Below are 16694 nucleotides of genomic sequence, written 5' to 3'. Positions count from 1 at the left end.
TCAACTAGTTTAAACAAGAGTATAGGAAAATGGATTTTCTCAAACATTTATTGGTGTAATTTAATTTTGATATACTCTTCTAGGGAGGCAATTTGGCTGTGCCTACCAAAATGGAAAATGTGTGCGCATTTCCCTCTTCTTGGAACCTATAAGTACTAGCATATGTGTTTAGTTATATATACAATAATGTTCAGTATAGCAGGCCTATGACAGGAATAAAGAAAATTCAAACAAACCCTAAAACCATGTTCACCAACACAGAAATGAATATTGTCTGTCTATACAATGAGTTCTTACACAGTAATTATTGTATTGTACTTAAGGAGAAAAAAGCAAATGGCTGAAAATTGATATAGTATGATTCTATTTTTTGTTGTGGGGAAAAATCTCCGTAAAACCAAAACACTATGTGTTTATAATGACAACAGACACAAAACCAAATTATTTTTGAGTGGGTAAGGTTGGCAAAACTTTTGCTTTTTAGTTTATAAACTTATATACTGACTCAGTGCCACAGACAGTGGTGTGTGTGTGTGTGTGTGTGTGTGTGTGTGTGTGTGTCTGTGTGTAAGTGAGAGACAGACCAACAGGATGGGAGAGAGATGAGCAGCATCAACTCATAGTTGCAGCACCTTTGTTGTTCATTGTTTCTCATATGTGCCTTGACCAGGGCTCCAGCTGAGCCAGTGACCCCTTGCTCAAGCCAGCGACCTTGAGATCATGTTAATGGTCTGTACTCAAGCTGGTGACTTTGGGGTTTCAAACCTGGGACCTCAAGTCAATGCTCTATTCACTGTGCCACCACTGGTGAGGCTTCTTTTCTTTCTTTTTTTTTTTAAATTTTTTTTATTTTTTATTTTTTATTTATTCATTTTTTAGAGAGGAGAGACAGAGAGGAGAGAGAGACAGGGGGGAGGAGCTGGAAGCATCAACTCCCATATGTGCCTTGACCAGGCAAGCCCAGGGTTTCGAACCGGCGACCTCAGCATTTCCAGGTCGACGCTTTATCCACTGTTCTTTCTTTTTAAATTAACTTTTCCATTGATTTGAGAGAGAGGGAGAGAGAGAAAAAGAGAGAAAGGGAAAGGCTGAGAGACAGTGAGAAAGTAGTATCAACTCATTGTCTAACTTAGTTCCATTTAGTCGTGTACTCATTGACTGCTTGTCAAACATGCCCTTACTTGGGGTTGAAACCATGACCTCTGGTGAGCTGGGTCCGCGCTTTATCTACTGAGCCACCCAGCCAGGGCCAAAGAGTGCCTGTTTTCTGACATGGAAAGTCTATTAAAATAACAAAGTAACCCAATTCTCTGTGACATCTCATTTAGATAAAATACACGGTCAATTCCTGCAGAATACAATACAAAAAACTACTTTACCAGCTTCTGCAATGCCTCTGTGCTGTTTGTGCTTACTCAGTCCTTCCATCACATCTTGAATTCTCCAAAGTTCTTTCTGAATCTGTGCACGCTGAATTCCTGCTGATTCAGTCTACCAGAAAAAACAGATCACATACAAGGGAAAAAATCATGGAAAAGTTACAAATTCCACTAATTAAATATTTTAAAATGAGAATTTCAGTGGCACTGATAAAGCAGAGAGAAAGTTTAATTTTTTAGCCTTAAGTGTACTATCTATTTCTTATCTCCTCAATAAGCTCTGCCTTGTGCTGTTTATGATTCCAAGACAAAATACTAATCAGAAGTGACTAAAAATGGAAAACAGAAAACCAAAGGAAAATAGAACAAAGTAGAAACTCTCAAAACCCCAGTAAAAAAAAAAATTCATGTTTTTTTTTTTTTTAGAGGGAGGGGAGAAATGCAAAGTATACTGATTTCCTAAATTTAGAACATAGAAAGACATTCTCCCCGCCCCCAATTAAAAAAATATATATACTTAGGAGTGCTTTGACTCATGATAGTAAGTGTATTTTCAGAACCAATTTTCAATTTTGGAATCTAAATTTATCATTGCTATTTTTATTCTATTCCAAGTTATACTCACTTCTAGTAACCCATTTCATGCCCTCTGGCTAAGTAGTCTAACTTACAGCAAAATAAGACATTGGTTTTCAGTAAGACTGTAAAAAAACTCTATGACTCTTATTGATAGATACTTAGGATAACAATAGATATCATTTTTAGGAATGGAATGTTTAAAAAATAGGCAATAAAATATAAAACCATCACATTACCAAGAAAGAATTTTTTTACCGGATATCAGTTTTTGACAACTGTAGATATTAGAATACAGTATTTCATTAGTAAGCAAAAACATCCTCTGAGAAGTTTTCCAAGTCTATCAAGATAAGGACTATGTACTATCACTGCCACTAAAAGGCACTGTATAACCTTAATTACCCAGTTTTCTAAGCCACAGGAGGAAAGCAAAGTAAAAGAAGAAAGTACTGACAGATGACCCAGAAGGATGGCAGCCCAGAGATGTGCATGCAATACTGCGATGGCACAGAGACGGAGTGCTGACTGTAACTGTCAGACGCCTGCACATGTTCTAGAGAGAACATGCATTACTTCTGCAACAGGTAAAAAAAACTACATGTACATATTTTTGCCCAACAGAAAGGTGTACAATGAAAATCTTATTTTTGTTTCATTTTGCATTTCTCTAGTTACTAGTGACTTTGAACAATATTCAAACACTCGTTAGCAATCTGAGTTTGACTTTTTATTAATTTTAACTACTCATGTCCTTTGTTCATTTTGCTACTCTAGATAGTAACTCTTATGGAATTTAGTAGAAAAGATAGGTCTTTCCAGTATGTCATCTTTTAAGTTTGTCAAGGTGGCTTTCCTTGTTTACTTATTTATTTAATGAATATTTACACAGTATGTTTTTTGTGCCTGATGCTATTCTAAGTACTCCAAAAACATCAACACATTTAATCATTATAACAAGCCAACAGACGTAGGTACTACTATTGTTTTCATTTTACAGTTGTGAAAACTGAGGTGCAGTTATTATGTGACTGGCCTAAGGTCACACGTGCACTGCTACTTCTCAGAGTATGCTTCCTGAGCCTCCCTCCCTCCCTCCCTCCCTCCCTCCCTCCCTCCCTCCCTCCCTCCCTCCCTCCCTCCCTTTCTTCCTTCCCCTCCTTCCCTTCCTCCTCCCTCCCTCCCTCCTTCCCTCCCTCCCTCCCTTTCTTCCTTCCCCTCCTTCCCTTCCTCCTCCCTCCCTCCCTCCTTCCCTCTCCCCCCTCCCTTTTCTTTTTAAGTTTTAGCTACCTGTGGTTTTTATTATACTTTAAAAATACTAGAATTATTTTATTAATTTTTTTCAAAAAGTTCTGGAAATTTGGCTGAAATAGAATTGAGCTTATAAGACAAATTTTCATCATGATAATGTTAAATCAGGCCACTGACGAACACAGTATACCACTGATACTTTTCATTTCATAAAAAAAAGATTTTTTAAACTTTTTTTTAAAAAGGATTTTATTCATTAATTTTAGAGAGAGAGAGAGAGAAAGAGAGCGAGAGGGAGAGCGAGAAAGAGAGAGAGAGAGAGAAGGAAAAGCAGGACGCATCAACTCTCATTTGTGCCTTGACCAAGCAAGCACCAGGTTTCGAACTGGTGATTTCAGTATTCCAGGTCAACGCTTTATATACTGTGCCACCACAGCCAGGCTAAGAATGAATTTTTATATTTTTAAGGGGCTATAAAAGAACCTAATACACCCAAGATTATGTGGCAGAATATATGTATATTACATGCCTGCACTATCTAAAATATTTATTATCTGAGTTTTTACAGAAAAAGTTTGCTGATCCCTGGGTTATATCTTAGATAGTTGTAGTTTTTTCCTATTGCTTCTAGTATTTATTAGTGTAATTTCAGTGTTCAATAAGAAGTGACAACAACATGTAGCTACTTAAATTTAGATAATTAAAATGAAACAATTAAAATTCAGTTCCTTAGTCATACTAGCAACATTTTAAGTGCCCAACAACTACAGGTACTTAGTGGCTACTATGCAGGGTGGGCAAAAATAGGTTTCTAGTTGTTCATATGAAAAATGATACAGTTGTTAATGAGTAATAATACAAGAATAAGTTCTGTGTTTCGTGTACTCACAACTATAAACTTACTTTTTGCCCCACCCTATGTTGGATAGCACAGATGGAGAATAGTTGATTTTCTATGAGTCAACCTTATTAACTCATTATTTGCTGGGTTGATGTCTATTGAGTCTAGTGGGTTTCCAACGCAGATGATCAAATTTACATAGGGCCACAAGCATGAAGTGATTTAAAATTTTTTCTTAAACATTGCTTCTCAATTTTTTGATTAATATCAAGTATAAAACTTTTTCTTAAACATATTATCTCCATTATTCAGAGCAACACTCTAAGACAGATAATATTATTTCTATTTTATAGATAAGAAAACTAGTGCTTAGAACTTAATCCCAGATCTGCCTGTTTATAAAACTGAATTCTTTATTCCAAATGTTGCTGTATCTTCCCCTATTCTAATATTAGTCAAAATAATAGACTAAATATAGTTTTTTTTTAAAAAAGAGGCTTTCGATATAGAATGAATTAGAATAAATTTTATAAAAAAAAGGAGGCGGGTGTGTGGGATGAATGGTGATGCACTGAACTTGGGGTGGTGATCACAGTGTACAGAAGATGTGTAGTAGAACTGCGCATCTGAAACCTGTACAATTTTGTTGTGTCACCACGATAAATTCAATTAAAAATGTAAAACTTGTACATTGTTAAAAAAGATAAAATATCCATTATTTGATAAATTTATATAATTCAACACCTCAGTACCAAGAGACGTATAGTTAGCTAGGAGCACAGAACACTCCAGGGCTCACACCATGTACCGGATAAAATAACTTTTAAATGAGAGATCAGAAATTTGTAAGACAATAAGATTCCTATTATTGAAAGCATTCAAACCCAGGTCTTAGGTAGCCAGGACTGTAAAACTGATATGGGCATAAATGAACCAATCAGCAAAACCATGTGAAAGACACGACACGCTTGTACCTGAACTTCACCAAGACGATCTAGTTGCTCTTGCATCTGGTTCCTGGTAACAGTTACATCATATTCTAACTTATCATATTCTCTCCATGCTCGTTCCAGCTCCTAAAATGAAAGAGCTTTAATTATTCTAATGGAGAAAATGTGCTTTTATGTTATCACTGCAATTATGTAGTTTACATTGGGCAAAATAAAAAAAACCTTTATAACTCACTTTTTTCTTTATTAAAAGCATTTTCTTACATGCCTTGATTAAAATTATTCCATGAACAAAAATAAAAATAGGCTGTATTTTACCATGTAAGATTTTCAGTAACACCAGACGCCTGACATTGACTTTACTAAGTAAAAAATTTATTTATTTTATTTATTTATTTTTTTATAGGGACAGAGAGAGAATCAGTGAGAGAGATAGATAGGGACAGACAGACAGGAATGGAGAGAGATGAGAAGAATCAATCATCAGTTTTTCGTTGCAACACCTTAGTTGTTCATTGATTGCTTTCTCATATGTGCCTTGACCGTGGGCCTTCAGCAGACCGAGTAACCCCTTGCTTGAGCCAGCGACCTTGGGTCCACGCTGGTGAATTTTTGCTCAAACCAGATGAGCCCACGCTCATGCTGGAGACCTCGGGGTCTCGAACCTGGGTCTTTCGCATCCCAGTCCGACGCTCTATCCACTGCACCACCGCCTGGTCAGGCTATTTCCAAGTTTTTTAAAATTTTTAAAAATTTTTTCTTTTTGTATTTTTCTGAAGCTGGAAACGGGGAGAGACAGTCAGACAGACTCCCGCATGTGCCTGACCGGGATCCACCCGGCATGCCCACCAGGGGGCGATGCTCTGCCCCTCCGGGGCGTCGCTCTGTCGCAACCAGAGCCACTCTAGCGCCTGGGGCAGAGGCCAAGGAGCCATCCCCAGCGCCCGGGCCATCTTTGCTCCAATGGAGCCTCGCTGCGGGAGGGGAAGAGAGAGACAGAGAGGAAGGAGAGGGGGAGGGGTGGAGAAGCAGATGGGCGCTTCTCCTGTGTGCCCTGGCTGGGAATCGAACCCGGGACTCCCGCACGCCAGGCCGACGCTCTACCACTGAGCCAACCGGCCAGGGCCTATTTCCAAGTTTTTAATGTAATAAGAACTTTCTTTTTCTTGTCCAGAATCAATGACAATTTATAATAAATAAAATCTACCCGGGTGAACAGTTACACAATATGCTTTAATAAGTAAATAATTATAATGACATTATGCTAATAGCTAATAGAGAGACTGGTTTACTTCTGTTTACCTTTTAATTAGTGTTTCTGAATTTTAATCAAAGAAATATTAATTGACAGGTTTTCAGTTTCAAAATGGACAGAGGGAAGTAGTACACATGTAGTATAAATTAGCTTCTCAAGGTAAGCTTCAAATAACTTTTTGATTTTAAATATTACAGATTAATGTCTACTAGTAAATCCTGGAAAATCAAAGCATTGCAATATTTAATTTTGAAAATTTGGCACAAAGAATTGTTAATACTTGAAAATTGAATTTACTACCACCCAGCCATAACAGTTCTGCCAGTTGAGGATTAGAAGCAACTGCATTTTGCGATCAATGAAAATAAAGTTAATCTGATTTCATTTTTCCCTTAGGCTGTAGAGATTTAGGCACCGATATTTAAAATGTGCTTAGTTATCTGAATAATTTTTTAAAAAAAGAGTATCTGTCAGCCCTGACTGGTGGTGCAATGGATAGAGCAACATCCAGACTGCTGAGGGCACTAGCTCCACCCTTCAGGTCTCTAGTTTGAGCCCAGTCAGGGCACATATGAGAAGCAATCAATGGCACAACTAAGTGGAACAATGAGTTGATGCTCCCCCCCCCAAAAAAAAGAGCATTTGTCTTTTATGGTTTTATACTTGCCTCATCAGATATTGCATCTCAAATAAAAATCAGTTTACAAAGCATATGACATACTTTACTATACAAACTAATAGTTAATGACTATGCTGGCATTTTTTAAACCTAAGGAAAGATGTTTAAGAGGAACCAAACTGAAGCAGCATAAAGCCAAAGATCAAATAAATCAGTCATAGTTATATAGCTACCTGTGTTTTAAATTTCTAGTTTATGATTATAATGACAATAAATCTACTTTTTGGTTATTTAAAATCTTTAGTGCATATCTTTAGTCACCCCCTTATGTTCTCTTGGAAACAAAAGTATATTCTATCTCAAAGAAAGTGGTTACTTCTTCATGTACAATTTTTTTTTTTTTGTATTTTTTCTGAAGCTGGAAACGGGGAGAGACAGTCAGATAGACTCCCGCATGCGCCCGACAGGGATCCACCTGGCACGCCCACCAGGGGGCATGCTCTGCCCACCAGGGAGTGACGCTCTGCCCCTCCGGGGCATCGCTCTGTTGTGACCAGAGCCACTCTAGCGCCTGGGGCACAGGCCAAGGAGCCATGCCCAGCGCCCGGGACATCTTTGCTCCAATGGAGCCTCGGCTGCGGGAGGGGAAGAGAGAGACAGAGAGGAAGGAGAGGGGGAGGGGTGGAGAAGCAGATGGGCACTTCTCCTGTTTGCCTTGGCTGAGAATCAAACCCGGGACTTCTGCATGCCAGGCCGATGCTCTACCACTGAGCCAACCGGCCAGGGCCATGTACAATTTTAATATAATTTTTTTCTAATTATAAAAGTAGAAAAGCTAGAACAGAGGGAAAGATGAATAAAAGGACATTCCTGTGCTACATATTTGTTAACATTTTTGTGGATTTTCTTTCAATTTTTCTCAGACACACATAATGGAAATTTCCAAATATACACAAAAGTGGCACCCACGGTAGTCCCGGAATTGAATTCAACCGTTGTCAGTACACGGCCAATCTGGTTTCATCCAGAGTGTCCATATTCTATCCCTGTGGGAGTACAGAGCTAGCCTTTTATCTAGAAATACTTCAGTATGTATTTCTAAAGAAAAGAAACCAAAATGGAAAAAAAATAACAATTCTTATTTTTGAAATCATTAATATATAACCCTTTAAAATATTTTTAATTATTACGACGCTTTCTCTCTGTTACCCTGTTACTTATTTGTTGAAGAAAATGGGCCCCTTTTTCTGTAGAATTTCTCCTATCCTGGATTTTACTAACTGAATTCCTGCAGTACTGTTTAGCATGCTCTTCTGTCTCTTGTATTTCCTATAATGTTGCAGTTAGATATGGAGGCTTGTTGAGATTTACATTTGATTTCTTTGGTAAAGACACCTCAAGTGTTACTGGCTACTTTCTATGTCAACCCATCAGGAGGTGTATCACAAATGTCTCTTTTTCGAGGATGCTGTTTTGTAATCACGAAATAACCAGCGTCTTAAAATCTTTCAAAACACGTTCTGACAGATTTGTTATAAGAAATTACACTTTCCTGTAACCATGATTTTCAGTAGCTCTTTATTACTTAGAAAATGAGGATATGAAGTTATTTAGAGTAGGCTTTTCCTCAAGGTAGTTCATTTGTTCTGCTTCCAATGCCCCTTTAAGTTTATAATCCTATAGTTTACCTGTAGTCTAAAAATTTCCATTTACTCATGGCCCTTCTATTCTGCTCACAAAAATTAGGGGATATTTCAAAATGAATATGAAGCTACAAAATATCCTCAAATTTTTGTAAGCAGTATATCCAAAATACAATGTAGAACACAAATGAGCTTAACAGAAGGCTATACATACTACTTATTCACTATGCAACCCTGCGTAGTCTCTGTGTCTCAGTTTTCCATTTTTAACATAGCAATAATAATACCCATGTCAAGGGGGTATTGTGTACTATATATTAAGCGCATGTAAAGCAGTTATAATGGAACATGGCACCTCATGACTGCTCCAGAGACATTCATGACTATTACTATTACTTCTTATACTGGTATTATTTTATAGTGAATAAATGCACAAGTTCTCTTCCAGCATCATTTGGGATGTTTGCCGGCCTTATACTGGCTTTCTGATGTCTGATATTCCAATTTTAGACTTTTGAGTAAGAAAACATATATTTTATTTCAGTCCCAGAAAGTATATGTGACTGCATAGTGAAAAAGCCCTAGAATTAATGTCCTTGACTTTGGTATTGACTCTATTCCTTATTATTATGTCACCTTGGCAAGCCTCTCACTGGGAAATTCTGAAGCATTCTGCACATTTTTTCAGGAAGTTCTCAGTGGGTATTGCCCACAGAGGTAACCAAGCCAGTAGTAAAACCATTACTGGCTTTTCCCTCTCCCTGTCTCGCTTCCCACACTCCTGTTTCCGTCCCTAAAATCATTTCCCCAAAACCCCTTCGGAATCCAGTTCCTCATGTTAGGCTCTACTTTCAGAAGAGAATGCAAATTAAGACACAGAAAAATTTCTAGGTATAACTGTTTTAATAATATTTCTCACTAGCTGGGTTTAAAATATTTTTTATTGATTTTAGAGAGAGAGGGAGAGACAGGAACATCAATCTCTTCCTGTCTGTGCTCTACCTGGAGACCCAGCCAGCAACTACTGTGCTGTGGGACGATGCCCTAAGCAGCTGAGCTATCTGGCCAAGGCCTCACTAGTTGGGTTTGGGTAAAATAAAACAGAGGCAAGGAAGGAAGGCAGAGGCACGTTGTGCTTATGAAAGCATGTGTATTGAATGGGGCTGAAGTTGAGGAGATGTAGTTTCAATAATTAAAAAGGGGTGAACATACAATAATGTGTACAGAGATGTGTTGCAGAATTGTGCAACTGAAAGCAGTATGATTTTGTTAACCAATGTCACACCAGTACATTCAATTAAAAAATAATTAAATAAAACATAAAGGGAATGCTTCTTTGAACGTTTACCTTGTGCTAATCCTGGCTTTATGTACCTTAGTGGCCAGCCAGGTGAGAAGATGATGTTCTCTGAAATCAAACTTTGATCTATGGCTGCCTTAATGTTATACCTCTGGGGTTATTATTGTCATATGCCCAGTACAATGCTATGCATGCGTCATTTGCAGCCTTAAGCTGCAAATATGACTAAGTGTACATAAAGGCACAAATAACACAGTTTGTATTCTACACAGTAAGACATGTCTTAGAAGAACACGCTGAGGGTTGTAATGACCAAGGAAGAATGATGAAGGCAAGGAAAATAAACCCCAGAAAAGTGATTACATAGGATAACAACCAGACAATGGGATACTCAACCATAATTACTTTCTATTAAAACATTTTAAATAAACTTCTATTAGTGCTGGAGTTAACCTTGGGATGAAGCAAATTCTAAGCCTACTAATGAGATTTAAGTATATATACATAGAATTTCCCCAAACTGATACCAATCATGAAACAGTTTCCAACTAAATTTTGATTTGACTCAGGTTGTCACAGAGATAGTGAAGTTTCATTAGTTCCTTCCTTCCTTTTTCCCTCCCTCCCTTCCTTCCTTTCTTTTGACAGAGTCAGAGAGAGGGACAGATAGGGACAGACAGACAAGAAGGGAGAGGCAACTCAGTTGTTCAATGATTGCTTTCTCATATGTGCCTTGATGGGGGGGGGGGGGGCGCCAGCAGAGCAAGTAACTCCTTGCTCAAGCCAGCGACCATGGGGTCACGTCTAGGATCCCATGCTTAAACCAGATACACCGTGCTCAAGCCGGATGAGCCTGCACTCAAGGCAGCAACTTCAGGGTTGCGAACCTGGGTGCTCTGTACCCCAGTTCGACTCTCTATCCACTGCACCACTGCCTATTCAGGCCTAACACCATTCCTTTCTAATTTCATATTCCCAATCCCCTAATGCCAACAGTCAGCCATTTCTATTTCTCGCTTCTCTAGACATGTCTCCCACATTCTCATTCCTGTGCTGTGGTTCAAGGCGTTTTGTCCCGTCTAGCTCACCTTTCACTTCCCCTTTCTTCTTATTCAAATCCTCCCAACACAGATTAACTGACTACCCTCTTTTAGATAACATTGCAGGGGTATACATCTTTATGACTACATTATAGAAGTCCACATAGCTCTAAGTCTTTAGGACTATGGTTAGAAGATCCAGATTTGTGTTCTGAACATAGCATTTATTAGCTTTGTGACATTGGGCAAGTCATTCAGTTCAATCATTCATCAAATTTGTAATGCACACCTTATAGTGCTGGATGCTACAGCTACAAAGTTGAATTATATATGGTTCTGACTTCAGGATCATCAAACTTGAAAGGATATTAAATTCTTTAAAAAAGTCTATAAACATCACAGCGTAAGAGACTAGGATAATGAAATAACTGTTTCAAAATCAGGAATAGGTATATTAAATATAAGGTATTTAAAAATCACAAAAACCTAAGTTTTGACTTATTTAAAACCATGCTATATTCCTTTAAAAGTAGCTCATGGTTAGAATGTTATTTTAGTGTTTAGAATCGAGGCCATGTTGAGATTTTGGTACCTTGCCAGCTTGGAAAGACCTCTCTAAATTAAGCTGTAATACCTGCAGACCTTCTGAAAAGGTAGCTGCTCCATAAAGAGCCCACTGAGGCTATAAACAAGGGTGTGTGAGCCGTTTTCTTTAACAGGTGGCTTTTGCAAAGATTTCTCTTTCAAAGGGCTTCTTGGGCAGGTGTTCTTAACAATGTTTAGATAGGACTGCATCACAGGATCTAAAGCAGACTGTTTAAACTCATAAAACACTTAATTTATAAACTCTAAGTAAGACTTTCAGATTTGGTAATCCCAGGAGACTCTTTATACAAAGTGACATGACTGTGGGTTAAAAGGTTCTGCTAATTATATTTCTTACTCAAACCTATTATCTAAACTTAGATCACACTGTAGCTATGAAATGGTAATGTTGACAGCTTCTTAAAAGCATTTCACAGGTGCTTTTTATTGAAACGTTGGTTAAGTAACCTAATTACCACCTTCTCAAAATTATCCTAACTTCCCATAAATCCAAAAAATATTTATTTTCCTAATTTTAACATATTTAATTTTTTCATTTGCATAATATAGAAACAAGAGTATCTCTTGCAAAACTGTCACAAGAAATAAAATACCTACTAATTAGAGAAATAAAAACCACCCTTTATTTTTGATATTAACTAGTAATGAATTAATTTCTTGTTATAATAAAGGACAATCCTAAAGATAGTCCTATCAAATAGAGGTACAAATTAAATAGAAAAAAAGAAAAAAACGTAATAATATTTCAGTGAGTCTTATTAGAAAAATAAATCTACTTACAGCAGTGGCTCGAGAAAGTTCTCGACATGTACTAAGCAGTCCATTTTGTAAATCATCCCTCTGTAACATCACCGTCTGAATGGCTGCTGGGTTATCTGCATTCATTTCTATCTCTTGGCTGGCCGATAGCAAAGCTTGCTCAAGCGTGTACTATTTCAATAAAAATAATTACATTTAATGTTCTGCATCATCGAGTTAATTCTTTTTACTTTAGTTATCAGTGTCCTGATAATAATCATATATAGTAATATCAATTACAGATAATAAATATAATTGTCCTACTTTCTCCTTGTGGAGCTGTTGAAGTTTCTCTTCCAGAGCATGCACCACTTTATCTTGTTCACACAGACGGCTTAACTTGGCCTAGGTTATAAGAGAAGATACTTTGTTAGCAATTTTTTCTCCAGTAATTGGAGTTAAGTTAATAAATCACTCCTGTAACTGGAGGTGCTTACAACAAAAAAACACATTTAAAACAGCTACGGAATACCCAATTATGTCAATCTTTATTTCAATGAGTAAAATAAAAATTTAAATATAGCTTATAAAGACAGAATGCTTAAAAAACATGCATATAAAGTGAAAAGGCATTTCCGCCATACCAGTTAACCTACATTATTCAAAATATTCTTAGTAATCAATCAGTCTCAAATGTTTTAAACATATCATTTCAACATGGTTAAGATTTTCCCCCCTACAAACTGTTGGATAGAGGCTAATTAATATATGCAATCCTTAATTAAAATACCAACTGAATTTTGTTTTTATATCCTTAAAATAACGCTTTGATGTTCTTAGAAAATATTATAAACAAGAGTACTTCTAGTTACAATAATACATAACAAAAATACTGCTAGTGGAGAAAATCACTTTCAGTAGTTTTATTTTTATTTATTCACTGATTTGAGAGAGAGAGAGACAAACACACACACTAATTTGCTGTTCCCCTTATTTACGCATTCATTGACTGATTCTTGTAAGTGCCCTGGTTGGGGATCGAATCGGCAACCTCTGTGCTTTGGAACAGTGCTCTAACCAACCAAGCTGTCCTTTCAAGGCTCATTCTATGTTTTAAATTATGAAAATATGAGTGTACTCTAATAAAATTTCAAAACTGTAATAAACGAATTCTCCACATGTCGGAAAATAAACATCTTGGCCAAACTGTAAATATATGGTCTACCGGAAAGTTCTGTCTGTTTTTGGAATAAAACAAAATACAAATTTTTCTTACCGTCAATAAACTTTATTAAATAATATAATTACTATTATTATTAAGATTTCTTGCCAGCGTGAGGGCAATTTGTATATCCCATTTTTGAAAAATGTTTTATCTTTTGATGCAAAAAATTGAACCAGTGCTTGTTTGATATCTTCTTCATTTTTTAATTTTTTGCCCTTCAAAAAATTTTGTAAGGACAAAAACAAGTGAGAGTCGGAGGATACTAAGTCCGGGGAATATGGTGGATGCGACAGACATGCTTCTGTAGCATTTCTTTCTTGTTGAAATTCATAAAAATTACAATGGCGTAAATGAACTTTATCAGTAGCCATGGGTATACTATTGCTTCACACATAAGACTAACATGAATCAACTTTGTTTGTATACATTAAGTGATAAAAATAGAGAGGCACACATGCGCAAAATAAACATGTGCTTACGTGTCGAAACCTGTTGTGATAGAAACGGACAGAACTTTCTGGTAGACCTTATATGTTCCAAACTTTTTTGCATAATGACAAGTAAGCAGAAATATGAGATTTCACTTTCTTTGCTATTTATCTATTAAATTTATCACTGCTACACAAAACTCAAGCTACACCAAATGGAATACAGTGGTCTCCCCTTAACCATTGGAAATATGGTCCAAGATCCACCATGGACACCTGAGACTGTAGACGGCCCCAATCCCTATGAATACTGTTTGTCCTATACACACAGATACTTTACGGCTTTACTTTGCTGTATCTGAATTGTCAGCATCACTACTCTTGGAGTTTTGCGACTGTTATTAAATAAAATAAGGGTTACGTGAACACAAACACTGCTATACTGCAACATCTCATCTGGTAATTGAGATGGGTACTAAGTGCCAAATGAGTAGGCAGGGAGTGTATGCTGCAGGGAGTGTATGCAGCAGGGAGTGTGTGTATGCAGCAGGGAGCACACGCTGGACAAAGGGAAGAGTCACCTCCTAGGCAAGACGGTGGGACTGCATGAGATTTCATCATCATACTCGGAATGGGATGAAATTTAAAACTTATGCATTATTTCTGGAATATTCCTTTGCCCATTTTGAACTATGACTGACTGCAGGTCACTAAATGGACAGAGCAAAACCTGATTAGGCGGGGATGAGTGCATAATGAAATGAGATATAACTCAATGAATAAAACCAGGGGAACGAGGAAAGAAAATAATCAATTTACGTAATAGAAAAGCAAGGACTGACAGAATTTGTAGAGGCTGATACTTTCTCCAAAAGATTTAGATATTACTTTGTCTCCAGTCCTACATATTTTTTTTTTTTTTTTACAGAGACAGAGAGAGTCAGAGAGAGGGATAGACAGGGACAGAGAGATGAGAAGCATCAATCATTAGTGTTCATTGTGCATTGCGACACCTTAGTTGTTCATTGATTGCTTTCTCATATGTGCCTTGACCGTGGGTTTTCAGCAGATCGAGTAACCCCTTGCTCAAGCCAGCGACCTTGGGTCCAAGCTGGTGAGCTTTTGCTCAAACCAGATGAGCCCGCGCTCAAGCTGGGGACCTCGGGGTCTCGAACCTAGGTCCTCTGTATCCCAGTATGACGCTCTATCCACCGCGCCACCACTGGTCAGGCCCTACATAATTTTTAACAAAATTGTCTTTTACTTTCATTTATGTGATTCTTAATAAATTCACCTGCTAACTATGGGGGTGAGGGTGGACAGAGAATAGATTGGGAAGTGAGCATTTAATTGAATTTAAGCACAAATAAAGAAAATGCTAATTTATTTAATGTCATTCTAGAGGGCAGAGGATTAAGAGGAATCTTTTTCGTCACACTTTAATTACAGTGTTTTCACGGAGAATACGATAGCACTAACGGTTAACCACATACAGCATGCGAATACTTACATCAATATCTACTTCGTCGGGTCTATATTTGTACAATGTGCCTCTGCATTCATCTTGTGACAGCTGTAAGGAAAAATGTCATATAGCAACTTTAAAATTAGTATTAAAAATATATTTATTTAGCCTATAGTTAATATTTTAGACTTATATAATAAAAAATGGGATTTTAATGATTCTTATGCTTTCAGAAGTTTAATTCAGGCACATATCATTACAAAAATAGAAAAATATTTAACAGTGATACAATATATAAGATACATAAGAATGATGATAAATTCAGCTTACCAAATAAAATAATAAGCTGGTCAAACAAAATCATACAGCACCTTACATTTGTCCATTTGTAAGACACACATTTTAATGAAAACTGACAAATACAACCATAGCAAATTACTGAATCCAGTATTTGGATCAGGCATATTTCAACAGAACTGTCTTTCATAGTATACACATAATCACACAACTGTGTATGTGTACACTCAAATGTTAACACATCTTAGTACAATTTTGCTAACAAAGCCTGTAACATATTGTATACATATACATAATAGATAAACACACATACACTATATAGACTTATCTTGTTCTTCTGTCTTAAGAACTAAAAGATAATGGAGGAAAAGTATGGGTTTAATCGAAAGGAGGAAAATCATCAAAATCTCATAAAACTGAAAGCCTATGTTATCATAAACTATAGTCAAATTTCACTAAACATTTAATGACACCATTTGTCTTACTATATTGTAAAGAATTACATATTATTCAATGTATTTAAACACTGTCTCTTCAGTTTCGTTCAAATATCTTTTGGTGAAACAAATCCTCATTTCTGATTGTGCTTGTTAAGACTTCAATAGCCACTCCTGTCAATTATACCACAGATCACATCATATAGCCTTTGCAGGCAGTATTTTACTCTCTCTCCTGTCTTCTGACTTTATATTGACTGCTAGCCAATAGCAAAAACACAGTAGGAAAAATTTAATTGGGCTCACTGCAGATTTACTAAATGGTACATTTTTCTCAGTAGGGATGGTAATAATGTATCCCAAGGACATTCTAGATTAGAAAATTAAATTTCATATATATACATAAAAATGTATAAGAATATAGAAGTTATAACTATATATGCCCTTTCTTAAAAAAACTGCTTAAAAGGAGGCATAATTTAAACAGCAGATAATTTTGAATGGATTTAGAAATGTGGGAATCAGGAGGTTAAAATGTAAACATTCCAAACATACAATAGTAAATCCTGGATTTTCGTGTTTCATTTCAAGACATAACTTTCACGTACCTCATGCAAATGAACCTGTGACTATTTAAGGGTATG

General features: G+C 36.7%; 1 protein-coding gene across 15 annotated transcripts in view; it reads right to left on the bottom strand.

Moving 5' to 3' along the window:
- The window catches only part of PLEKHA5 (pleckstrin homology domain containing A5), a 268347-nt gene that overhangs the window by 24697 nt on the left and 226956 nt on the right, over nt 1–16694 (bottom strand). For 11 of the 15 annotated variants that reach the window (XM_066264562.1, XM_066264565.1, XM_066264564.1 and 8 more), the window contains 5 exons: nt 15362–15424; nt 12523–12603; nt 12241–12390; nt 5022–5123; nt 1380–1491 (listed from right to left, as the gene is read on the bottom strand). In XM_066264562.1, the coding sequence (XP_066120659.1) occupies nt 1380–1491; nt 5022–5123; nt 12241–12390; nt 12523–12603; nt 15362–15424 (508 nt within the window). Of the gene's footprint in view, nt 1–1379; nt 1492–5021; nt 5124–12240; nt 12391–12522; nt 12604–15361; nt 15425–15926; nt 15963–16694 lie in introns of all 15 variants that reach the window. The other 4 variants (XM_066264560.1, XM_066264561.1, XM_066264566.1 and 1 more) reach the window with 1 other exon arrangement.

This window comes from Saccopteryx bilineata, chromosome 1 (assembly GCF_036850765.1).
Source record: "Saccopteryx bilineata isolate mSacBil1 chromosome 1, mSacBil1_pri_phased_curated, whole genome shotgun sequence".
In the NCBI taxonomy this organism is placed as follows: Eukaryota; Metazoa; Chordata; class Mammalia; order Chiroptera; family Emballonuridae; genus Saccopteryx; species Saccopteryx bilineata.
The sequence above is the reverse complement of the archived record's forward strand: the minus strand, read 5'-3'. Positions and strand labels throughout refer to the sequence as shown.